The sequence below is a fragment of the Mustela nigripes genome, chromosome 5 (assembly GCF_022355385.1).
Source record: "Mustela nigripes isolate SB6536 chromosome 5, MUSNIG.SB6536, whole genome shotgun sequence".
In the NCBI taxonomy this organism is placed as follows: Eukaryota; Metazoa; Chordata; class Mammalia; order Carnivora; family Mustelidae; genus Mustela; species Mustela nigripes.
In genome coordinates, this window is record NC_081561.1 from 52,281,790 (window position 1) to 52,308,258 (window position 26,469).

Below are 26,469 nucleotides of genomic sequence, written 5' to 3' on the forward strand. Positions count from 1 at the left end.
GCTTTCTGTGATCCTTTGTGAGAGCACCTTTCCTTCACCTGATTCTCTCACTCCCGCATGACTCGCCACATCTCCCAGCGCTGAATGGAGTGACAGTGTTTGACTGTGTTTTGAAATCGCCCAGAGTGTGAGTTGGAATGCTTTTCGCAAGAGACTTGTAAAGGATGACATGAGAAGGCATATGAGCCATGGGAATAATTCTGTTGCCGCTCCTCAGTCTGGACACTTTGTAATTCCCGAGATTGCCTTGATTCTCAGATCTTCCGCTAACACCCAGTACTCCTGAAGTATCTGCCATGTTTCTGACGGTTCTAAGAACTTCAGATGAGTTATCTCATGTAATCCCGTCAACAGAATATACCCTATGAGGTAGATGGTCTTATTCCCTACCTGTTATAGCTAAGGAAACTATTGTAGAGATATAGGTAACTTGCCCAAGCCATAAACTAATGAATGGAAGTTTCCGAACTGAACCCGTGTTTTTCACACTGTGTGTGATATACCCTCTTGCTAAGTTCCTTTTTCCTTTTTCCTCTACATTCTCCAGTGTTAGCTTTCTTAGATCTATCAACTTTCTCACATAGTGTCCTTTCTACACAGAGCAAAGCAAACGGAGACTGTGCAATTATTCTAGCAATTATCCACCCCAACTAGCAGTAATAATAGTTACCATTATATCTAGCATATTCACTGTGCCAGGCATTATGCTAAGGGGGTTATAAACATTCCCATTTATGCTTTCAACAACCTTAATGTGTAGGGATTGTTATCCCTTTTCAGCATTCAAAGAAATAAGAGTTTGGAGAAGCTAACTAATTTTTCATGGTCTTGCACTTAGAATGTGCAGAACCAAGATTTAAATCTATATTTGTCTGATTCCAAAATCTGGGCTTGGAACCACTTTTAGATAATTATCATCGTGTGGTCTGAATCATCTGGTGGGGAGCTGCACAGAGAGATATTTCACCAACGAATTTACATTTTTCCATTTTACATGGTAACAAATCGATTTTTAAATTTAAAAACATTTTCAATTACTATAACATTTCTGAAAGGCAATGGTAATAATGACCACAAAAAAAAAATGTCACTTAATTCTTCTTCATGTGTAGATGGCCATTTCCCGTGTATGAAGTAAATGGACTCTGTCCCCTCCAAGAAACCCATTTTGCCAGTATTAAACCCTGGAAGTTGTGTGACAACAGTAGAGCAGTACAAAGTAGAGGCTTTGATCATGAGATCAAAATTTATTGTGGTGGGGCACCTAGGTGGTTTCAGTTGGTTAAGCATCTGCCTTCAGCTCAGGTCATGATCCCCCAGTCCTGGGATCGAGCCCGTATCAGGCTTCCTGCTCAGGCAAGGAATCTTATTCTCTCTCTGGCTTTTCCCCTCTGTCCCTCCCCACTGCTCATTCCCTTTCTTTCTCAAATAAATAAAATCTTTTAAACATTTCTTATGGTAATTTTTCTGTAGCCTCCCTTTTCTCCCAATAGATTGAGGTATGCCCTCCCCACACCAACTTAGATGTTTCTTGAGAGTCCATTGAGAGCAAAGCACTATGTACTATCGGGGTATCCTAAATAGGACACAGCAAGGTAGATAAGAAGCCATCCTTGCCCTCGTGCATGGGTGTGGGGGGTCCAGGCTACGAGTTGGAGAAAATGAGTTAATATAAAATTGGCATGTATGCTGGAGAGTCCATGTATACCTGGGGATCTAGACAAGGGCTCTAGGAAGGAAATGGAGTTTGCCGTGACCCTAGAACATCAGGTAAAGCATTGAAAATCCTGCATGAAAGAAGCCAGGCAAAGAGGGTGTTGTGAAGTAGCAGACTCAGTGGAATGCTCCCTGGTTTCCAGACACAGATGGGGTTCTTCTGGGTCTTTCTGTCCTTGCTCTACCTATCACTGAGTTCTATTATAGCACGACTGATGCTTTCCTGCCATCATCTTTCAAGCTTCTCATCTCACCAGACTGTGAATACCTTGACAGCCAAGATCCTTGAATTTTTAGTATAATCCCTGGAACACAATATATGCACAGTAAATGTTTGCTGAATGAAGGAATAAATGAGTAAATGGGTGACTAAATGAGCAAAATAGCAAGAATTCAAGTTTAGGTCCAGTCAACTCTTCCACAAACTAAATCTTACAGATTTACTTAATATATAATTTGTTTAAGCTCTCTCAAAGAATGTTCCCTATTCACTCATCTCAGGAGATGGTGGAATATGTGGTCTGTGGCTAAATTTTGAAAACTCTGACTATTCAAATTTTGGAGATTCATCATGTAAATTAAGATATTAAAGGCTCTGATAAGTTCTGCAATTAAATTTAAAAATGCTATTTAAATTTGCATTATCCAATATTTCTCAAACTTCTTAACTTGTGAATACTTATTCAGACTACACATTAATGTTCGTTGGAATTAGTGTACTTTAGAATGCATTTTGAGAAATACCGGCTCATGTTAATTCATTAGTTTGTAGGGATACATGCCAATGGGAAAGAAATTGGGTTACAAGATATTTAGTTTGGATGGTTCCTTGGAGGTTAATATGTTCCACCTTAAACTCAATAGATATATTGAATTCATAGATAGTCTCTACCTTTAACTTTCTCAGGAAGTTGGAATTCACTCCCTTCCAGGGCTACCAAATATATTTTGAATAATTTTAATTATGAAGATTCTTTCTATGATTTCCACCAGCCATGACCTAGTTGACCTTTTGGTATAAAAGCACAGGTTTAATCTCTCCATATTATAGCCTTTTACATATTCAAATCAGCAAAACAATGATCTTATAATAACCCAGTATGCCTCTATCAAGCAAAGAAATTCCAAATTCCTTCTGTTAGCCAACATATGACAGATTGTTTCCAGGTCTTCACTTTCTAAACTGGCTACTTTTTTATATTCTTCAATTTGTTGATGATTTTTCCAAAATGAAGAAGCCAGAACATTATCTAGCATTGTCCTATACAGATAATAATGCAAACCCCAATAGAATTTAAATTTTATAGTGGGCAGTTTAAAAAAGGAAAAAGAATTGGAATTAAATTTAATAATACATGTTATTTAATCCAATATATTAAAACCATTACCATTTTAAGATTATTCTAATATGAAACTATTGAGATATTTACATTTTTTTTTCATGTTGTGTATTTGAAATTTAGTTTGTATTTCATAGTCATAAGGTATCTCAATTCAGAAACAACATTTTCATCAGAAATATTTTATGTGTATCTGGATTTGATTTGAAAAAGTAGATTCACATGTACAAGTTGTTCCAAATATACCTAAATATTTTCCAACAATTAATCACTAATACACTTTAAATTATAAATAACTAAAGTTATATTCAACTTAAAATTTAATTCTCAGTTGCTGTAGTCATAGTTCAAGGGCTAAATAACTACCTGTAGCTATGGTTACCATATGGGTATTTTTCTTCCTTAGTTCTGGAAGGTCAAAGAAAAAGAACTGACTTTTTTTTTTTTTTTAACCTATGTAGTAGACTATTAATCTCTGTTAAATTTCATTTTTATAAGTCACTTTTATAGGTCATTCAATGTAACTTGGGTTTCTTTGGATTGGACACTAAGCCCCAAACTAGAAACCATTCTACAGACCACCTAATTAGTTCTGGGCATATAACCCAGTCAGTAAAAGAAAGAAGCTTATCAAAATTACCTCTTAAGGAGCTACTGCTTAAATACCCAGTCCTCCAATAAAGCATCAAGGTTTTCAGAGACTAGGAATTTTACTACTCAAGTTAAGGACCCTTTATTGAAAAGTCTCTTCTCATTGCTATGCCTTGTTGTATGAGAAGATCGATAATATCAATGTTCCACAAGAGGGACTATTTTTGAGTATCTGTAACTAAATGAAGTTACTTGACTTTTTGCTGCAATAATATCCTGGTTCTCTCTTTTTTTCTTAGTTTTCTTCACTTTTCTCTTTCTTTCTTTGCCTCTGCCACCACTCCCTATTCCATCTCCCAGGTTATTTCCAGACTTCATTGAATAGTAAACTGTGCTCCTAATCTTCAAATTTTAATAATGAAAGAATTCTGCTTTGCTCTGTTCAATCTTTCGGTACAATAGTATTGAAAGATTTAGAATGCAGAAGCTCAAACTTTAGCTTATTTTACACCTAAGGTGGATGGAATTTTTTTGTTTATTTTATATATTCTTATGTATGTTTGTGTGTGTGTGTTGTGCACAGGTGCATTTTAATGGAAGGGGATACTTCAACAGTCCCATCATTAAATGAAACACTTGTGCCTTACCAATAGGAACTAAACAAGTTCATGACTCAGACCTTCTTGTTTCAATATTATGGACCTGGAAGATTCTTTGATCTGGTTCTCTGTTTTTTCTCCATGTATCTGCACACTCACTAATGTAAAAACTAATGCCATTTTGTGATGGTTTGAGTGTAATTATTAAAAATATCCTGAAAATAGATGTGTCAAAGGAACAAAAAACTTTTAAAGGTCAGAAATAGATCTAAATGCATTTGAGAAATCAGTTTATAAAAAAGATGACATTTTAAATCATGGGAAAATAGAAACTATTCAATTAATGTCATTGAGACATTTAAGTAGTCATTTAGGGAAAATCAAGAAATTCATACTTTTTATAAAAGTAAATTCCATATGGATTCAAGAGGAAAAAATTGAATATATAGAATTACTAGAAAATATGGGTGAGATTATACTTCTCTCATTATGGTGATCTTTCTTGGGAAAAACTGAGAAATTCATACTTTTTATAAAAATAAATTCCATATGGATTCAAGAGGAAAAATTGAATATGTAGAATTACTAGAAAATATGGGTGAGATTATACTTTTCTCATTATGGAAATCTTTCTTAGCACAAATCAAAATCCAGGAAATATAAAATAAATATTTGATAAATTTGGCTAAGAATTAAAAAGTTCTGCAAAGAATATCAAAAGCTAAATTAAAAAACCTAGGAAAAATTTACAACTCAGAGAAAAGAGTTAATTACCTGATAATAACAAAAAATTCTTACTAATATTTAAGGATTAAATATTTACTAATATTTAAAAAGAGTCAAAGGATTCCAAAATGTATTTCACAGAGAAAGAAATACAAATGCCAGTAAACATATAAAAAAAACAATTTTTCTCATAATCAAAGCATTTGTTAAGAGCTTTTACACTGGGACACCTGAGTGGCTCTGTTAGTTAAGCATCTGCTTTTGGTTCAGGTCATGATCCCAGGTCCTGGGATGGGTCCCTGTGCTCAGCAGGGAGCCTGCTTCTCCCTCTGCCTCTGCTCCTCCCTCAGCTTGTGCTCTCTCTGTCAAAATAAATAAAATCTTTATTTAAAAAAAAGAAAAAGCTTTTATACTGTGTCTTACTGCCTGGATGGTGTTCACTTACTAGGTGTGCAACTCCAATCAAGTTTCTTATGCTCTCTGAGCCTCAGTTTCCCCATTTAGGAAGTAAGACACATCAATATTATATATTCAAGATTATTGTAAGGATTAAAAGAGAGAAACTCAACAAAAGTATCCACTATGACAACTGAGACAGTGGTGACCTCTGCTACTATAATTACTCTTAATATTATTGCTTTAGCACTTATCTTGGCAGTGACTTAAAAAGTGTGATCATCTCCATGTTGGGGAATGTCACAGAAAGAGTTCTTAGACTTTCAGACTTTATTCTCCAATATCATTTGATGTAGCCTTTTGGCATCTGCTAACAATTTAAAAGTTCTGACTCAGCAACTCCACTTTTAAGACACCCATTTTTGTTGAATGAATAAACAAAACATTAAAACACACAATGAGAAAGAAAACTCCCTGCCTCTTAGCCCTCTGCTATCCTGGTCTCCAGTACTACTGCTCAGAGGGAACAACTGGAAAGTTGCCATATTAAAAAAAATCATGTATATTTATTACTTATTATTTTAATTAGAATAATGATAGTAAAACTCATTTATATAACAAAAGGATTCCTCAAAAATGAGTTGGTTATTATGTAAAGCATGTCAAGAAAAAGGACACAGAAGGAAAGAAATTTTCGTAGACCTAGAAGCCAATCTTTTTACTATGGAATTAGGGACTCCCTATAGGACCCAATTCCAATTTGCTTAACTCTCTCACAGGAGAAATATTAATAAAAATTGAATGTAAGTTCCTGAAAGTAATTGCCATGGAGAAAGGAAGGTGAAGCTGATTTTTTTTTTTTTTTTTAAAGTGGCCATGGGTGATAATCTCTTCCTTTTTGGGTAATGTTGGTAGGATGCAGCTCTCCTTGAGCATTGCCAGTGTGGAAACCAGACTATCCCTACATCTAGGCTCTATTATCTCTGAATGCTTTCTAAGCAAAGGAGCAGAACTTAGAGCTATAAAAGACACATGCATATAAAATACTTAGCCACAAGCCTGGATTGGGATAAGCACAAAGTAAATACTAGTGACCACTGTTCTGTTGCCACCATTTATCATGGCTCTGGCTGGTGCAATGACTTGAGCATTTCGGGCATCATGTCTTAACGATTCTTGTGTGCTACTCTTCTATTGCTGCTGTAACAAATTACTACAAATTTAGTGGCTTAAAACAACACCCATGCATCATTTCACAGTTCTGTAAGTCAGAAGTCTGTTAGACTTAGCTTATTTTCTGCTTTGAGGCTTTCAAAGACCAAATTAAAGCATGGCAGGACTATACTCTTTTCTGAAGTATTTAGGGATGAATCCACTCCAATCTCACTCAGGTTCTTGGCCAAATTCAGTTCTATGGGATTGCAGGACTAAGGTCCCCATTTCTTTGCTCTTAGGCTTGGATGTCATGCTTAGCTTCTAAGGCTGCCCACATTCACTGACTTGTGGCCCTTTACCCTTCAAAGCCAGCAATGGTGGATTGTGTTCTTCTCATGCTTCGAATCCCTCTTGTCTTTTCCTCTGCTGCATCTGATTCTAGACAGAGAAAGTTCTTCGCTTTTAAAAAAGTTTATAGGATCAGATCTGGCCCACCCAGATAATTTCCCCACTTCGAGATCCATCACCTTAATCACTGTGGCAAAGCCCCTCTGGTATATTCACATGTTCAGAGTCAGGGCATGAACATCTTTGAGAAGTTATTATTTAGCCTATGATAGTTCTTTGTGAGGTCTTAATTTTTGTTGTAAAAGGTGAAAAAATCAGACATAAGAAATATTAAGTTGGAACACTGATGCGATCTTTGAAAGCTTTCTTTTCTTACGGGGAAAGAGTAAGACCTCGTCTGTTTTGCTTCAGAGGTATTATAGACACACAGAGGATTCCATATTTGTCTGCTGGGTGAACACCAAGTTTCAATGGAAAAATTACCAGTGTAACCTGATTTATTTGGTGTGATCATGTAACCTTATGATTTGTAACCTGATTTTGTCTCATTTTTGTTTTAAGTTGAAGCAAGAACATGTTATTTTGATATGCATTTAAATATGTCTTTTAGAACCTGTATTTTAACTTCAACTGTTTGCCCTGACCCACCTTTGATGCATTTATTTCTTATGCTGGCATATGCTTCCTCCACCAATTACCCCTGAGTGAAGGGAAGCAGAATTTAGGCATTAGAAACTCCTGGATGTCCGGTGCCTGATGATGCTCGGCGACACAAATGTGAACTTCTATAATAAAGGAAAGCAGCTCATTTTCCCTGGCTCTCTCAGACACATCTATGGCCCACCTAAATAGCTGAGTATGAGCTTGCAAAAGCTTCGGTGAGGGAGCATTGCGTTTTGCAGCAATTAATTTTGCAGAGAAAGCAGTCTGTTTAAAGACGCCTGCAGCACTTGCTAAAATGGGGGTTGTTTTTCAAGAGCTGCAGTGGGCTCAGGCTGGCTCATCAACAAAACAACAATGCTAAAATATGGCCTCCTGGGTTTTGCAAAAGAAGGGACTAGAGGGGCAATGAATTATGCTCACCTGCTAGAGCTGGGTGAAGACTATAATTGTTTAGCCCCCTAGCACTACCCTGCAAGGGTTAAAATGACAGAGATATTAGTTGGCAATGGCTAAAATTGTTGGTTTGAAGCTCTCGGCAATACTCACACTGTTATTTACCGGACTTGGTCGATTTACTTCTTAATGCAATAATGACCTGTGAAATGAAACGTGAGCTAGACAATTGTTCCTCATTGTTTCCAGTAAAACATTCTTTCATACCCCATTAAACCACCATTAATTCCATGTGAAAGAGAGTCACGCACAAGCACCCGATGGTCTCTCTCTCTCTCTCTCTCTCTCTCTCTCTCTCTCGGACTTTCTTACCCCCATGTTCCTGCTTTATTTTCCTCTTTTTTTTTTCCCCCTTCTTTCTCCCATTTCTCCAAAAGGAAGAGGGACATCATGGAGTACCTGGTGGGAATTCCTTTGCAGGATGCCCCGAGTGACATTTCTTCTGAAACGGGCAAGGGTGCGATTGCTGATCCTCAACCTGGCTCTTCATTTGGCTTGGACAGGAAAAGAGCCACAGAAACAGAAGTTTGTAAAACAAGGAGCAATTGTTTAGGCTTGTTAAAAAAAAAAAAAAAAAGTCCAAATGCCTATTTGAGTGAGTAGGCATCAATCTTCCCACGCTGGTGGCTGAAAAACCAATGTGGAGAAGCCAACCACTGGAAGTGGTGAGGTGCCTTCACTGGTCTGGGGAGGGGTCCTTCTCCTGCAGGAACACACAGGCCCCTCCCTCTCCCAGGAGCCTAACTGTGGCCTGCTTCCCCTTACCCAAGGACCTACTCTAACTTCAGAGCTAAAAGCTTCAACCAAGATGAGCTGAGCCACACAGCAGGAGACAGACATGGGGCTTGTCTTCATTTCCTTTACTGTGTGACTGAAGTGTTTTGTTCTCCATTTTGCCTCTTGCTGTTTGCCTGGTCACTGCATCCCTCTAATTTCTCCTCTGTGGTCACATTGCCTTTCCTCTTCTGTGGTTAAATCTTCTCTGGCTTCTCTACAATTGTGAGGACATTTGTGATTCTGTTTAGAGTCCACCTGGATAAGGCAGGATGCTCTCTCCACCTAGGACCCTCAATCACATTGGCAAAGTACCTTTTGCCATAGAAGGCAACATTCACAGAGTCTGATGATTAAGACATAGATATCTTGCAGCCATTGTTCAAGCACTAAAAATGCTTGGTGATTCCAAGATTCCAAGATGAAATATATACACACACACACACATACATACCCACACATATATATGTGTGGGTTCGTATATATATTCATATATATTCCCATTGCCATCAGTCTCTTTCTGATCTTCAATGCATTTTTTCCAAATCTAAACAATTGAAAGTGTCCTCATAATTCTTCCCATTTGTTCCATACGTGTGTGTATAGTGTGTGTGTGTGTGTGTGTGTGTGTGTGTGTGTGTGTATCTCAATTTGGTTGGAAAGTCCAGATTTGGCAATTTTGGGTATTTTCTTTCCCTTTCTCCTCTTGATAGAGATGAAGGAGAATGGGGAAAGAAAATATCCTGAGTTGCCTAAATCAGTCTCTCTCTCTTTCTCTCTCACACACAGATACTTTCACAACAGATCCAAAATAACCATCAGTTGTTTTTTAATACTTGAACATTTTTCACTTCCAATTTTGGAGGTGGGTTTATCATCACCATTTGATATTCTCAAGCACTGATTTTCCCACCTCTCTCAAAATTGTTCCACCTGAACCTAAATTGTTCTTGAATAACCAATCAGTTTGTAGGTGTGAACTCTGGCACTGGTCTGTATGATAGTATTCAGTCACTAGAAAGGCTACTAAATTCCCCATATTTTCCTTTTAAGGAAGGAAATAACCAGCTGGGTCATCCCTTCACTCTTTCTAGTTTCCTGCTAAGAGCATATCTGACATTTTGCTATTTGCAGCTGCTATCATGAAGGTTCCAGGAGCAAAATGATTCCTTTATAATCGTATAACCTATTAGACCAGTCTTAGAGTCTTCAAGCCAGAATTCTTCCCTCTGTATAGAATGTCTTTTAACAAAAAGTTAATTAAAAAATAAATCAGTAAAGTAATTAGTTAAGTAAATAAATGATTAACGGCTCATTTAAAACAAGCTTCATTTTTTTCCCAAAAAAAAGAAAAAAGAAAAAAACAATTGAGAGTAACCCTTTCCTGTTCAGAGTATGCCTATTACTGCAGCTATTACATCTTTCCAAAAATTCCTACCTGTCCTTCAAGAGGACGTCCTCCCTTCTCCAGAACTAAGGAAGTCTTTCTGCTCAGAAACCCCATGCCAGGTTCTTGACTCTGTTGGGAGAAAGAATTCAAGGACGAGTCCGAGTAAAGTATAAGGGAAGAAGCTTAATTGCAATGTGAAACTATACTTTCAAGAAGTGAGAGCAGGTGAGCTCAAGGGAGAGCTTGCCCCCTGTGGTTTGGGTTTCTATCTTTTATTGACAGTTGTTAACAAAGGGTGGCATATTCATGGCTTGAGGTGGGATTTCTGGGAAGCAGGGTTATGTGCTTTTTCTTTTGTATTTGGTCAGAGGTTTCCTGTCATGGCACCATTAGGGAGGAGATTTTAATTTAAAAACATTTATTTATTTATTTATTTTTTAAAAAATTAATTTATTTATTTTCAGCATAACAGTATTCATTGTTTTATCGCCACACCCAGTGCTCCATGCAATCCATGCCCTCTATAATACCCACCACCTGGTACCCCAAACTCCCACCCCCCCGCCACTTCACACCCCTCAGATTGTTTTTCAGAGTCCATAGTCTCTCATGATTCACCTCCCCTTCCAATTTCCCCCAACTCCCATCTCATATTTTATTTATTTATTTGACAGACAGAGATCACAAGTAGGCAGAAAGGCAGGCAGAGAGAGAGGAGGAAGCAGGCTCCCCGCTGAGCAGAGATCCTGATGTGGAATTCAATCCCAGGACCCTAGGATCATGACCTGAGCTGAAGGCTGAGGCTTTAACCCACTGAACCACCCTGGTGCCCCAGGAAGGAGATTTGAGTGTGTTAATGGAGTATAATGAAAGAACAATGTGAACTTTGGCCTGTTTTGTCAGCCATCTTCGGCCTGTCTGGTTTGATCCATTTTCTTATGGTTTTGTTTTGGAGTGCTGCTAGGATAGGCCTCTGACTTCCTCATGGTTGGCCATGACTTCCTCTTTGCTGGCCTCCAGGCATCCTGTTAGAACCTAACTGCCTACTCTTACAATTATTCATGTTATATTTTGTTGAGAATGCTTAATCATGTTAGCATATAGTGGTGACTTCTTTTCCCCATTTGATTATAACCTCCTGGTCTACGGCCATACCACCCTAAACGCGCCTGATCTCATCTGATTATAACCTCCTGGAGGACAGGACAGATTTATTATGCTAACTGTGGTTGTTCAACCAATATGTGTTGATTTTCTATTACAAAGTAATAATAGGGGTGCCTGGCTGGCTCAGTCGGTACAGTCTAGGACTCTTGACCTCGGGGTTAAAAGTTCGAGCCCCTCAATGAGTATAGAGATTACTTAAAAATAAAAAACCTTGGGGCACCTGGGTGGCTCAGTAGATTAAGCCACTGCCTTAGGCTCAGGTCATGATCTCAGGGTCCTGGGATCAAGCCCTGCATCAGGCTCTCTGCTCAGTGGGGAACCTGCTTCCCCCCCCCCCCCTCTGCCTGACTCTCTGCCTACTTGTGATCTCTCTCTCTGTCAAATAAATAAATAAAATTTTTTAAAAAATAAAAAATAAAAAAAATTTAAAAACCTTAAAACAGCACAAAACAAAGTAATAACAGATACTACTATTGTGCTAGCTTCCATTTATGGAGAAGTAGTGGTTGGGTGTCTCATACATGCCAGCCATTGTGTTAGGTGCTTTATATATCATATCTTTATAATAACTTTGCAAAGTAAGCCTCATTTTCATCATTTGAAATGAATGAAACTGAGGATCTCAGAGTTTAGGGACTTTGTTTAAGAGGCTATGTCCAGTGCTAAAGCCAGGGTTTATATCCAAATCTGGCTGAATTCAATGCCTAATTTTTTTCTCTTGATGCCCATGACTCTTTCTATATGGAGGCTTTCTGAAGAATTACATGTGAGATTCATCTTTGACCCTGGAGGAGATCCTTTACTATAATAGTCCAAGTGTCTAACTATAATCTGGAGCAAAATAAGATAAGCACCTGCAGATATCTGAAGAGTACTCGGAGCAGACTGGATGGGTGGGGTTTTGAACAGAAGAACCAAGAACTTTTCACACTGGGGCATGAATAAAGGACACAGATAACACAGGGTATAGGTATTTTCATAAACTTCTGTTTACTTCAGTAGCTACACAGGGGGATGGTGGTGTTGGGGGGGAGTACTTTGAAGATTTCAGAATAGAGGAGGGGCCTATAAGAAGCTGTAGTTTATAAAGATTACTCAGGCTGTAGGAAGCAAGGTGAAGATTGAGTTGGAGGAGGGAACAAATGGGAAGACTTGTTAGGACACCTTCAATTGTTAAGGTTTGGAGGAAATGCATTGAAGATCTGAAAGAGATTGATGGCAGTGGGAATGGAGAGGATGTATAGATCAAAGAAGGGCAAAAGAGAGGAAGTAGAAGGGGCTTCCCTACTCCTGACCCCCGGGGACTGATGAGAGGAAGTCAACATGGCATATTTTGGGGGAATGGAGGTTCCAACAGCAAATGTGGAGAAGTAAGATAAAGAGGATGATTGCCCATGCTTTTGCCTTTATTGAGTTTGGGGTGCCCACTGTATGGGATGGGAACTATTCACATATGCAGCTGGTGGCTGGAATCTCTAGGATTAGAGATTGGGAGATAAGTTGCAGCTAGACATAAAAATTGAAGTTTAGCTGGACTTAAGAGGTTGGTGTAACATTAGGGGGAAAAAATGATGCCAACGAAGGGAGAAAGCAAATAAACTGACGCCAGAGTGTTGAAGAATGCATGGCACTGAGGAGAGCCTTTGTTTGACAGTGTGCAAGCAGATGAGTGATACGTGATATTTTACGGCTTGTTACAGAGACAAGAAAGCCCAAAGATAGGACTACCCACCGTGGGAGCACAAGCTCTCATTGTATGCTTTCTTGCTGGCTTCTGGGGGACTTACAGGACAAAGATGGGATGAAGTATCATCAAGCAGGAGGAGAAGCTGGGCTGGTCTTGTGATGGAGGAAATAGACGCAGACACAGTATGATGTAGGGGACTGGCTCACCCCAGGTTTGGCCACCCTGTAAGTACTTCCCTTACCTACACTGCCTTCTCCTTTTTAGCCTGGAGTGGCGCTCTCTCTCTCTCTCTTCCTCTCTCTCTCTCTCTCTATATATATGTGTGTGTGTGTGTGTGTGTGTGTGTGTGTGTGTGTGTGTTTTAAGATTTTATTCATTTGAAAGAGAGCATGAGCAGAGGGGAGAGGCAGAGGTGGAAGGAGAAGTAGACTCCCCGCTGAGAAGGGTGCCCACTGTGGGGCTCGATCTCAGGACCTGGAGATCACAACCTGAGCTGGAGGCAGATGCTTAACCAACTGAGCCACCCAGGTGCCCCTGGAACTGCTATCTTTGCTGCCAGAGGTTTTCCCTCAGAAAGTCATTTTTAAGATTAAACATACATTCATTCATTCCTTTATTCAGCACATATTTATTGGCATATTGTGATGGCATATTGTGATAGAGCTAGGTGTGCAAAATGACATAATTCCTGCCCTCATCTTATTAGGGAATGTAAACAATAAAAGACAAATATATACATACAAACAAGTGAATATATAATTATATTCATGATAAATGCCATAGTAAGAGTGTCGTAGTGCACCATACTTTAAAAAGGTAGAGATGGGTGAAGGGGAGTCAATGAAGGTGACTCTTAGAAGTGATAGTCAGGCTAAGACAGAAACTGCATTGGCTTTCACCAGGTTATGTGTGGATGGGAAAGCCTTCTAGACAGAGAGAAATCCCAAGGCAGAAGGAGCAGAACATTGGAGGCAGGAAGACCAGAGGGACTGAATAATGCTGGGGGCACAAATACAAGGGTAGCCTGTGATGAGATTGGACAATGGATGAGGCCAGATTCTGAGGAACTTTGTGGGACATAAGAACATGAGATTTTAGGGATGCCTCAGTGGCTCAGTCAAACATCTGCCTTTGGTTCAGGTCATGATTCCAGAGTCCTGGGATCGAGTCCCACATAGGACTCCTTGCTTGGCAGGGAGTCTGGTTCCCCCTCTCCCGCAGCTCTCCCCGCTTGTGCTCCCTCACTCTCTCTGACAAACAAATAAATAAAATCTTAAAACAGAGTAGAAATGTAAGATTTTATTCCACTTGCAAAGGAAACTCATGTAATTGACTTTGCATTTTTAAGTTTGGAAAAAATAAATGGTGATTTGCAAGGATGGCTGACAGAGATAAATTAGCATTTCTACTGCAGGGATCCAGGTGATAAAAGATGGTGGCATGGGCTGCTTATGTAGCAGTGAAGATCTGATAATTTTCTTGATAATTTGGAAAACATTTAATAGAAGATACAGAAGTATGTTTGGTAATAGAATTGATTAAGAGTGCTTTGTTCTTCAGCAATGCCTCCCACACCTTGACTCCACACACATGTCTGAAAGGTTTCCTAGTATTTGAAACGCCACATACATGTCAGTCATTGAGATTCACTGAAGTTAAGTCATTCTTTAAAATATACATAGTCATATTTCTTTTAAGAATTTTTTTTTTAATTCACAAAAATTTATGGTGATAATGACATGACAAGAGCCATATTAGATCCTAGGGATGCAAATGTGAATTAAAAAATAAAAATCTGTGGTTGACGAGCTGCCAGATCTTGTTTTGTTTATGAATTTTGTCAAGGGCATAGTGAAGTTTTTGCTATAAGAGAGCAATGCCATTTATTGCACAGTACAATCAGTCCAATTAAAAGATTGGGAAATTAGCTCTGCTAGTCTAAGAAACATACTATTTATAACAGAATTTACCCTTTAGAAAGATAGGAACAGATATTACCTCTTTTTATTCTCACAATGATCCTCCAAGTCTGTGGTTAGTTAGTTAGTATCTGTCTGATATTTAAGTTAAATCTGTATTCATATACATAGTTACAAATGGCTACTTCTTCTGCATTTCTATGAAGCAGCCATGTCAATATATTAAGACATGGCCATTCTAGCCAGGTAGGATATATACTGAATTAAATAATTAATGATTTATATGATTAAATAATTGTATAATATTTATATTATATAATTATCAATAATATTAAATAGTTAAATAAGACAATGAAATGTCCCAACAGCATAAGCACAAATGTAGTATAACCCTCGTACTGTATTTTAACTACTTCAATGATAATTTCCCACAGCATAAATAAGAAATCAACTCCAAACACATGAACATTGCGTTTGTATTTCCCTTTGTCTTGATGTGGTACACTTGGGTGCACCATATATTGAACTATGTTACCAACTTTAAATGCTGTTGCCAGGTTTTTTTATTTGATTGTATCTCCATTTATCCTTGCTCCATTTTATGTGAAAGAGGCTGGAGATATCATCAATCACTTTCACTGAGACTATCTCTATTTATCTATAGATCAGATGACAGATAACAAATGTTATTTAATGGATCTGACATAGCATGATCTCTCCGTGCTCAATTTCAAATCCCACCAGTCATACCCTTATTGCTTAAACTTCAAGTAGATCATCTGCAGAGAAATTTTTAGTATATTTATGTATCCTTTAGAAATTTTAACCTCCTAAGCAATAGTGACTAGGCCCACATTTCTAGGCTGTGAACATTGATGCCAGTATTTTGTGATTCTGTTCCATGAAGACAACATTTACCCCATTTTTTCCCCCCAGAGGAAGTAGGCATCAGAGAATAACAACTGTGGTTCCTAGAATCCAGAAGAATGGCCCACATCATTGGGCAGATGTAGTGAGGTACATATACACAGGAAGGAAAATAGCTACTGAGAAAGGGTGCAGTATGCAGATAGGCCAAGCAGACAGCAGTCCGGCCGACATGATCTGAAGGGCCCCACAAGTGGTTCCTCTCCCTCTTCCACCTTCAACATAGCCCGCTTGCCTTAAGGCACTGTGTTCCTATAGAAAAGATTGATCATTAAACATAGTGAAGAATTTCTTATCTTGAGCAGGCCACTCTTAAGATGTCAGTGCTCTGAGATGTAGCAGAAATTTTTAACCAGTAGCAAAAAATTACTTAGCTCATTTAACCAAAGATTTCTACCCTGGAATTCCTTGATGAGGTATTGTGACCTTTGGAAATGAGACACATGTGGTAGGTACTTGCAGTGAGGGTCAAAACAAGTAACTGTCTTCTCTGTCTGAACTTGGCCTGTCACGTTGACTTTATTATCCAGTCACCTTGAGCCCAGTCTACCCTCTCTAACACTGCCTTAGTAGTCACATCTGTCTCCCTTCCACTCTGTTCTCAAAATCCCCTTCCCTGCCCTGCCTCAGGTGATTGCTGACTCAAAATACCAATCAGGGTGAGGGAGTGAGTCACTACTTGGGAACCTTAAGCAATGTGTGAATATTTCATTTGTGCCCCCAAGGAGGATATTGGGATCCCTGACACAATGGAATAAAGAGTTAGGAAGATCTGAGCCATGAGGCCTGCCAGGAGTTGGGACCAAGGATTTAATGCAGCCAGCCCCTCTCTCTGCTCTTGCTGCTTGTCTCTGCTCCTTGTGACTCTTGGCCTCATTCCCCTCTGATGCTGAGGAACATTTTCCATCTAGTTCAGCTTAGTAATTCCAGCTGAAAAGGAATTTTGTTTTCTCCTGGTATCTGTATAGCAAATCTAGGGAAAGACTGGTAATTCCTATTTGGCCTTTATGTCTCTTGGAGAACCAATTATTGGATCCAAAGGAATGGGGGAATAGGACTGGACAGAGCTTGGTTATGGATCCACTCTTAGCCAGAGGTCAGGATCCATAACCTGGAGAAAGTGGAGGGGCAAAGACATATGGGCCGCCAAACTGGAGCTGTGTAGTATACTATATTTTGAGACCCATATGAGGAGGAAAAGTTTTGTGAAGCTTTTCCTGACCCTGCAGTAGGAGTGGGCGCCCTTCCCCCATGCCTCTGCCTATCAATAAATCTGAACCATTCACTAATTTGATTTGTGTATTTACCTATATTGACACTCCAAGCTTGCTGAAGTTAATACTCTTGGAATGTTTTCAGATAAATGCTGTATCTCCCATTAGCTCTTCCTCCTAGATTCCAGAGTGTGTTAGTGACTGGTATGAAGGGTGTGGTCAGGCTAAATGACCAGAAAGTCATTTCAACTCCATGCCACATATTATCAGCCCTCTTGGGTGAAGCCAGCCCTATTCAGACGAGATCGGGCGCGTTCAGGGTGGTATGGCCGTAGACTGAAGCCAGCCCTATTCAGAGGACATTCTAGGTTTTAGCCTTCTTTTGGCCTTGTTATAGCAAAATGTTTCAAACAATGTTGAGTATTGTGTTTCAATTTAAGACCAACAGGCTTATAAAAATAATCTGTCTTCCAGCAAGTGGGCCTTTACTAACTTTCCTTTTTTATTACTGAAACTTGATTTTGAAGGATTTTATTATTCAATGGTTTTTTGTTTTTTTTTAAAGCATAATGAACACCCACATACCGACCATCCATCTTTAGGGGTAAAACATTATAAACTTACAAAGTTAGTTGACGTCCCTATAGGCCTCTCCCTTATATCAATTGAATTCCCTTACCTGCCCCTCCCAGAGATAACTATCTTGAATTTGGTATTTCTTATTCCTATGTATTTCTTCATAATTTTTCTTCTTTAGTTAAGTTTAGTTACAAAAGAATGAATAAACAAGCTTCTACCCCACAAGGAAATATACCGGTAGTAGTGGCATTTCTCACCCTGTTATTGGCTATGTTCAAATGTCTTTCCATACTAGGTCATCCTCCCAAGGAATTGACATCAACTCTATCAGTATTATTGAGTAAATGACATGAAGCTACAAAGAGGCAAAGCAGGAATGTGCTCAAGGACAAAACCCAGGTCCCAAGCTTGCTGAGGAAGATAGAATGTGTGTCTTTCGTGTTCCTTATCGACCGGGTGTTTCTCAACATCCTGCTAATAGAATAACATTTAATTTTAATTCTAAGCATGCCAGATATCTGGATGGTCATCCAGATAAGTCAAAACTGTGGAAGTCTTTGAAAGTGATTCGGTTCTGAATTCCTGCTTTCTTTGTGTGTAGTAAGAATTGTTTTTAGAATTGTCTGGCCTTCCAGGAACAAGCATAATGAAGTGGAAGAAGCTGGGGTACATGGATGTCCCAGTTAGTAGCTCTGTGACTTTGGGCAGGTCATTTAATGTACTTTTAGTCTAGGTACAATAATACTTGTTCTGCCTACTTTTCACAGTTGCTTCTAGAAAAAAAAAAAAAAAGTGAGACTAATTCATGTGGCTCATAAACTTTAAAAACACCATAAATATAAAAGATAATATCTTTGGTGGACACTGTTCTGTTTCCCATCATGCAGGCAGAAATGATGGACATGTTTATTTTGCCTGAGTAAATATTTTTTAGACTTGAGGCTCAATCACGAGAACTCTAATTAATTATTTCCATTTAATGTAAGATTTTAGTATTTGAGAAATTGTCTTATATTCATTTGCTTTGACATATTCCTAGTCCTGAATCCAGATGTCAAAATCTATCTACTTACTGATTATGTAAAAAAAAGAGGTAAATGTGAATTCTCTCTTGTACTGTAGCTTCAGGAGAGGCTCCAAGGCCTGGGAATGCAAAACAACATTATTTTGTTGTTGCAACAACAACAAAAAAATAATGACAAAAGCTTCACCTTCTAAAGCAAGGTGCTTGAGTTCCAGCTCTGTTCATGGAACTTTCTGCAACAATGGAGATTTTCAATATCTGTGTTATCCAGTATGGTATACTGGAGTATTGAGCACTAGAAATATGGCTCATGAGATCAAGGGACTGAATTGTATTTTATTACTGTGGTCAGTTTAAAGGTAAATGTATAGAACCACAAGTGGTTGGTGGGTACTGTGTCAAACAGTGAAGATTAAGACGATAGATGTTGATCTTGCAGAACAAGTAGTTAAAATGTAGTGCACCTCTGCCTACCTAACATATGAAAGACTGGTTAAAGCAGCTTACTCAGAGGGATTGTCTTCCCCAGCTTGCTGAGCAAAGATGGCCAACAGTAGACCAGGTCTGGGTCTCTTAGAGGAAAGGATCAAGCATCATTTTAACAGAGACCCACCCAAGACCCACCCAAGGAGAGGATCATGCATCATTCTAACAGAGACCCACCCAAGAAGAAGGAGACCCTCTCCTCAGGTGAGAGGAAGACACCAGACAACAGGGGCTACCGAAAAAGTAAAGTCTTAAGTGATCAGCAGGAATAGGCATCACCATGCCAGGCAGGCAGTTCACATCTTTAGTATAAATCCCTGTGGAACCCTCGGGAAGACCCAACTCAGAAAAGACTGTTTTAGAGATCTGAAATACTCAGACAATATCAGAGCTAGGTTTTAAATGTTTTGGTAAAGGAAGACCTCTTCTTTCCTATGTTGCTCTTCCCTCTCTTGACCCCAGGCTCCAGGCTCAACCCTGGAGGACCAGTGGCTTCCTAGTGAGTGGAAGAAGAAGAATCAAGAGAGAGAAATGGTGCAAAGCCAACCACATTCATTTCCATCACAAATTTCTCAGCCTGAGGAAGACTCAAGCTGAGGAAGGAAGACGTTTTCAAAAAGAATTTGAGATTGTATTGGATTGGACTGGAATTTTTCATATGTGAAAGCAATCAGAAAAGTCATGTCATCTGCCTAGGGTTTCATCTAGAACCTGAGAAAAATCATTTGATAGCATGAGTTTAAATGAGAATTGGTTAGAAACCCTAAATTTCTCTCTTGCACCTGCGGAGTCTAGTTCATTCAATAAACTGATTATAATACTAAGGATAATTGTACATTATTAATGATACATTAATAGTGATGGTGATTAATGGCTAACATTTGTCAAGGGTTTACAGCCTGCTAGGTACTCTTCTGAGCACTTTATCTGTTTTAACCCCTCAGCTGGAGATACATATGGAACTGATTCCTCACTATCTGAGATAGTTCAGAAAACTGAACCATTAGATTTTTGGAGTCTCACTGGAAGATAGAAATTACACCTACTGGACAATCATTATCATCTTATAGTAAGCTCATTTATCAAGCACTTCACATGCATTATTTTATTTAATACTTTAACAGTGCTATGAAATAAAAACACTGTTCATTTTATGGATGAGTAAGTTGAGGTTTAGAGGAATGAAGTCAGTTTACATAATGGTGAGTATAGGCTAGGAATCTAGGGCTGTTGGGCCTCAGTGTCTTATTAAAGGATATGGCTTTTTGTCCATATTCTACATGGGAAGAAAGGACCAGTGCTCACCTTTTTTCTCTTCTTGAAAACAAGTGCATTAGTTATAAAAAACAAGAAAATGTCTTGCTCAAGCAAAACTTTTAACTTTAAATTGGTAAATCTGAACCTTGCAAAAACACCTTGGGTACTAGTTAATAATTAAATTAGTTTCTTCTCTTGTCCCAGACTCTTAACATTAGTAAGGAGAAAAGTGTGTACAGAAAATGGATCAAATTGACAGTTGATCTGTATTACTGTAAATACAGGAAAATAAAAAACAAAGGGCAACTCTTCATTCTGACTGCCTTGAGTACTCCTGATCCTTCCAAATCTTCTTCCTCTCCCCTTGATTTCATTGTTGTTCTTAAAATGAATTCCAAAACCCAAGAGAGGGATAAGACTCTTACCAAGAAGAAAAGGAAGAAGCTAGGCTGTTATGGTTCAGTGTATTTTGAACTCTTGAAATTTGGGTCCTATTTATACTTCAAGACAAACAGAGATCATGTTAACAATAGCAGATGTTGTAAGGGAGGAATAGAGTTTTTTATAGGCAGATCTATGTGGGGTCAGAAGCAATAGGTTCTTCCTGTGGAGGAAGTCGGATGGGCAGCTGCAGTTTGGCTAAAAAAGCCTAGTTATTGTATTACAGTCCAGGCTGAGAGCACAGTGCAGTGCCCATCTCTGTTGGTTGGATGCTTGTGCAAATTTGCTACTCCTCACACAATTTTCTGCTTGTCCCAGGCATTACTTCCAAAACTGAGTAGGTGGCTCAAATGCAAGGAAAACATCTAAGCATTTTGAAGGAGCTAGGAGATGCCTCGTATTTGCAAATATGATTGGAAGCATTTATCTTTCCTTCCCCACCACATCTTCTAAATATTAGCATTTAATAAAATACACATTTCTTTCATTTATTTTGAACTCCCTCCAAAGCCAGCAAATACCAGAACCTCAAATGTTATGATAGGATAGGTTCTTTATTGGTTTGTTTTCTTTTCATTCTTTCTGTTTTTACTGTGTGATTCTTTTTCATTATAAATCCTTATGTTTCCAACTCAAGGAGCCTGACTAATCAGAAGGGCTTCCAGCAGAGGTAGACAAATATTCTCAGTGCTGTCCTGAGACCCTACAGATGCAGATAGCTCTGCTATTCACAGGAAATGAAGAAGTCAGGTCCATCAGAGACAGGGGATTTCCTCTTCAGATAAAGTATGTTAGCTGTTGCATATTACTGATATAAAACTCAGGAGTAGAGACAAGATGCTCTCAGATGGTGGGGGAAATGGCCCCTTCTTATCCAGGATGCCCCTGAAAACAAAGCCTGAGACATAGGTTATTTATTTGGGAGGTAATTCCAGGAAACAAATGTGGGGGACAGGAGCAGTGAAATGAAGGAGGGAATGCAACTCAAGATCGGGCTTATGGGAGATATATGATCTTGTGAGGCCTTCTGAGAACTTATGAAATGTATCTCAATACTAACCATGGGCAAAGACAGAACACACAAGACACAGGTTCATGTCTCTGATTGGTCAAAAGTAGCTCCAACTCAAACATGTTCTGTTTGTACATGTATGATTGCAAAATGGTGCATCATGAAGTAGCATCAGAGAAATCTGGAGTCAGAAGGCAAGTAGATCTCTCTTTGGATTTCTTGTACTTAGAACTGAGAGCTGTGTCAGTAGCTGGAGAAAAACTTAATACCATGGAGATTTGAAGTGGCATACAGAGTTATCCAACATAAGCCTCCTCAAAAAATGGTAATTTGTTCAGAGCTAACTCAGAAAGATATGAATTGAGGCTCCATCTGGATTATTTCCCAGCTATGTATCTGGGGCAAGTCATTTGCTCCCAGCTCCAGTTTTTTCATTTATTAATTAATGGCATTTATATGGTTGTTGAGATGAGTAAATAAGTCACATAAGTTTCATGCCTAGTACGTTGTATATACTCAATAAATTCTACCATTGATATTTAATAGTATTAATATTAAACATATATTTGATGAGTTTGGTCTACAGCTCAAATCAATGGTGGCAAAGCTCTATTCAGAGAAGTGAAAGGAAATTTTCTTTTTAAGATTTTGTATATTTATTTGAGAGAGACAATGTGAGATGGAGAGAGATCACGAGCAGGGGGAAAGGGTTGAGAGAGAAGCAGGCTTCCTGTTGAGCAGGGAGCCCCATTCTGTACTCGATCCCAGCACCCCTGGGGATCATGACCTAAGCCAAAGGCAGATGCTTAACTAACTGAGCCATCCAGGTGCCCCACAGAGAAGTGAAAAGGAAGTTTTGAAGAGATGTAGGATTCATACCTTTCAATGGATCGCTATGATTCCTATACACATGAAGTACATTATAGACTGCTATTCTTTAAGATGACTCTCAAGCATGAAGATCCAGTTACTCCAAATCATTAAAAAAAGGAGTACAATATTAAAAAAAGATATTTTGTTATTAGGTATGTTTAATTATATTTAAATTTATGGGAAGAAAATTTAAATAGGCCTGTCAGTGACCCCAAAAGAGACTTATGTGCTGCAGGAATATTTGCTACCTTTGTCCTCCATGAAATAAGGGTGTTGAACTAGACCATTCTTAAAATTAATTTCAATTCTTAAATTCTGATTCCAGAATAGCTTATTTTATCATTCCTGAATATTGATTAGTCAGAATATCTTGTTCTACAGTCATGCCCCTCTCCCAAAGAGACTTACCTATATATGGCATGGATGAAAAAGACCTTCTGGTAAACATAGTCATTAAATGTAATTATACTGAGTGCTCCAAATTCAAGATGCATTGATATCCCTGTGTTGTCATTTATAATATAGAATGTGTTTTCACACAATGATTATGTTAGGGAAAAAAAAAGTCAGATTTCTGGGTCAAAACAAAAGCCTCTTTTAATCATGATGTTCTGCAAGCTCAGTATTTTACTAATAGTTTTACTGGATTTTGAATACTGTGTTATAAGGATTCTTTTCCCCACAGGAAGAGTTCTGCCAATTGATACAAAGGTCACTGTGGTTTCTGCTCCAATGGTCTTAGGAAGCCTCTTTCCCAGGGAGTAGGACCTTTTTCCAGGTACCCTAACTTACTCCAAAGTGGGACATTTTTGAGAGGGAAAGAGGGAACTACTAATAATTTTTCTGTGATGACAAGTATAAATCATACCTTTATACCTTGTTGTTGAAAAAACACAAGGATGTATGGTTGTCCTAGTCATATGCCCCTCAAAGTGCATGGCCTGTTTGTAGACACAGTAATATGGAAGCTGTCATTTATATTCATATTTCATTGTAGTTATTCATCAATGTTTCCTGGGGATCTACTGCGTAGATCTACTATATCTGGGGATATCTACTATATCTGGGGTATCTACTATATCTGGGGATAGTGTGATAAACAACATGGTTACCTGACTTTGCAGAACTTGGAGGCTAGTATGAGATGGAGACATTAAATAATTGCAGTAATGTATGAGTGTGATAACCGAGGAAGTCTAGGGTAGGGGGTCTTCAGCTAATAATTTAAGGCAGGGCTTAGCAAATTTTTCTGTAAAGTGTCTAGCAAATATGGTAGGTTTTCACTATTTTAGGCCTTAAGGGTCATATATCCTCTCTCTCCTCCTCCTCCTTATCTTCCTTTTCCTCCTCTTTTTCTCATTTTAAAATCCTTTAGAAGTTTTAAAGCCATTCTTAGCTTGAGGCCTGTAACCAAACAAGCCATAAGCTAATTTTGCCCATGGGCCATAGTTTGTTAGTGCCTTATCTAGGAGATAAGGAAAGCTTTTTGGAGAAAGTGGCATGCAAGCTGAGGTTTGGAATATGAATGAATGAGCCAGCCAGATAAAGCATTGTAGGAAGAAGTGGAGGAATCACATGTGTAAAGTGCAGAGACCAGAGACTGTATTGTATCTATAAAGAATCAAAAGAAGACCAACCTGGCTGAGATGTGAGAGATGACACTGAGATGTGAGAGATCTGTTCCTAGAATGTTTTATAATCCATGTTAAGGATTTTAGGCTAGATCCTAATGGTCTAGACAGGTTCACAAAGGATTTTACATGAAGGGGTATCATGATCGGATCTGCATGGGGGCAAGAGAGGTAGCAAGGAGTCCAGTATGGTGGCAGAAGTCCAGAGGAGAGATAATGAGGCAGCAAAGACTGGAATGATGATATGACAAATATATGGGTTCAGTGCAGTTTGTGTGGTGAAATTGGCTGGATCTGTTGTTTGATTGAATGTAGGGGATGAGGAAGCGAAATGAGGCAAGGATGACTTCCCGGGTCTTCCTTAAACTAGTTTTCTTCCTTAAACAAGTTGGTGGCTTATGGCAACATTGACTGAAAATGAACCCTAGAAGTGGAACAGTTTTGGAAAATAACATTGTAGTTTTAGGCATGCTAAATATGAGGTATATGCTAGATATCCAAGAGGTGATACCCAATAAGGAGTTAGATGTACAGCTCTATTGTTCACAGGAGAGGTCAGAGAGAAGATCATCTTATAGATGGGAACTAAGACCACAGGACTGAATGAAATTGCATATTTTGAATAAGAAAAGCCTCTCAAAGTTGAAGGAATGGTTAGACAAGGAAGATCTCACAAAGTATACAAGAAAGAATACACAGATATGTAAGAGGAAAATTGGAATATTGTAGAGAACCATATTCAAGGAATGAAAGCATTTCACAATGGATGGCATGGTTCTAGTAAACACTACAGCTAGGGAAAACACAATCAGGTTGGAGAAGAAATTACTGGACCTAGTAACATAGACTTCATTGTTGATCTTGATACAAGCAGTTTCAGAGAAATGGCGGGGTTGGAACTCAGACAGCCTCGGGTCGAGGAGTGAGTGAGAGTACATGGACATGGTGAAAGTAAAACCTATTATCGAGAAGCATAACAAGTTAAAAGGTTGGAGGAAAAAAAGGAAACAAGATGGTAGCTAAACCTGGATGTGAGAATGGGGACAGGATTTGCTAAAATAGGGGAGGTCTTGAACATGTTTTAATGTGCATGAGAAAAAGTTAATAGAAATAAAGTAAGGCTAGAGGAGCAAGCTTATTTGAGAAACCAGGAGGATGTAGGATTCAGAGCACAGGTGGAAGAATACAAGATTGCCAGTGGGGCCAACCAGCTTGTGCTCTGGCCGCTAAAACATTCTTCCTGGCATAGGGCTGAATCATACTGGAGTTCTTTGTTCATATTTTCAAATTGTACCCTTTGGGCTAGAGGTAGCCTTATACAGAAATAGGAGCATCACAAAAGAGGCAATAGAAAGCAGAAAAGATGCATGAAGATGTTTGTCAATTGTTTTTCAGACAGAATTGACAGTTCAATATTCTTCCTTATTGTGAATCCCAATCTTTTTAACTGAGAGACTGCCCCCACTTTCAGTGTCAAAAACTTAGAAGACTGTCATAATAGTAATCATTTATTAATTATCTATTGATACTGGAAAAATACATGTTGACATAAAGGTACTATATATTCAGCAAATCTTTTAATCACCATACAGCTATGTAAATTTTTTAAGAAGTTGGTAATCTATGTGTCAAATATCACTTTTCCAGTCTATACAGTGCTTGGTTAGCATATGAATCCTCAGATTCTCTGCAATAATTTTGATAATAATAATTTAACTTACAGTAACTTAGCTATAGCTCAGACCCACAAGCCAAGGTCCTGGGCTCAACTATTGCTTTTAGTAAAGGTAATCTCACATGTAAAAGATAATAGTACTTCCTTGACTTTCAAAGAATGAAAGTGAAATTCATTTTTATTTCAGAAGAGAATCAGTTTCATATTTTCCTAGGCATTTCATATAAGAGTTTGGCTGAGGATAGGACTATAGAGAAAAGGCATGAATGGACAGAGTTTAACATGGGACAGAGTTTAGGGACCAAAGAGGAGTGTCATGATTGAATAGCTGGAAGGTGGTTTCTGGTGTTTAAATGAGCTTTCTTCCACCTATTCCACTTGTTCCTCTTCCTCTACATGTTCCTCCTCTTCTTCCTTCTTCTTTCT

General features: G+C 38.5%; 1 protein-coding gene across 12 annotated transcripts in view; it reads left to right on the plus strand.

The window, feature by feature from the left end:
* Nucleotides 1-26,469, plus strand: part of PKHD1 (PKHD1 ciliary IPT domain containing fibrocystin/polyductin) — a 478,342-nt gene that overhangs the window by 339,914 nt on the left and 111,959 nt on the right. The window contains exon 63 of one of the 12 annotated variants that reach the window (XM_059400269.1): nucleotides 19,617-19,894. The exons of 10 other annotated variants lie outside the window; for them this stretch is intronic. In XM_059400269.1, the coding sequence (XP_059256252.1) occupies nucleotides 19,617-19,654 (38 nt within the window). In that variant the 3' untranslated portion in view covers nucleotides 19,655-19,894. Of the gene's footprint in view, nucleotides 1-19,197; nucleotides 19,240-19,616; nucleotides 19,895-26,469 lie in introns of those variants that run through there. One more of the 12 variants, XM_059400270.1, reaches the window with a different exon arrangement.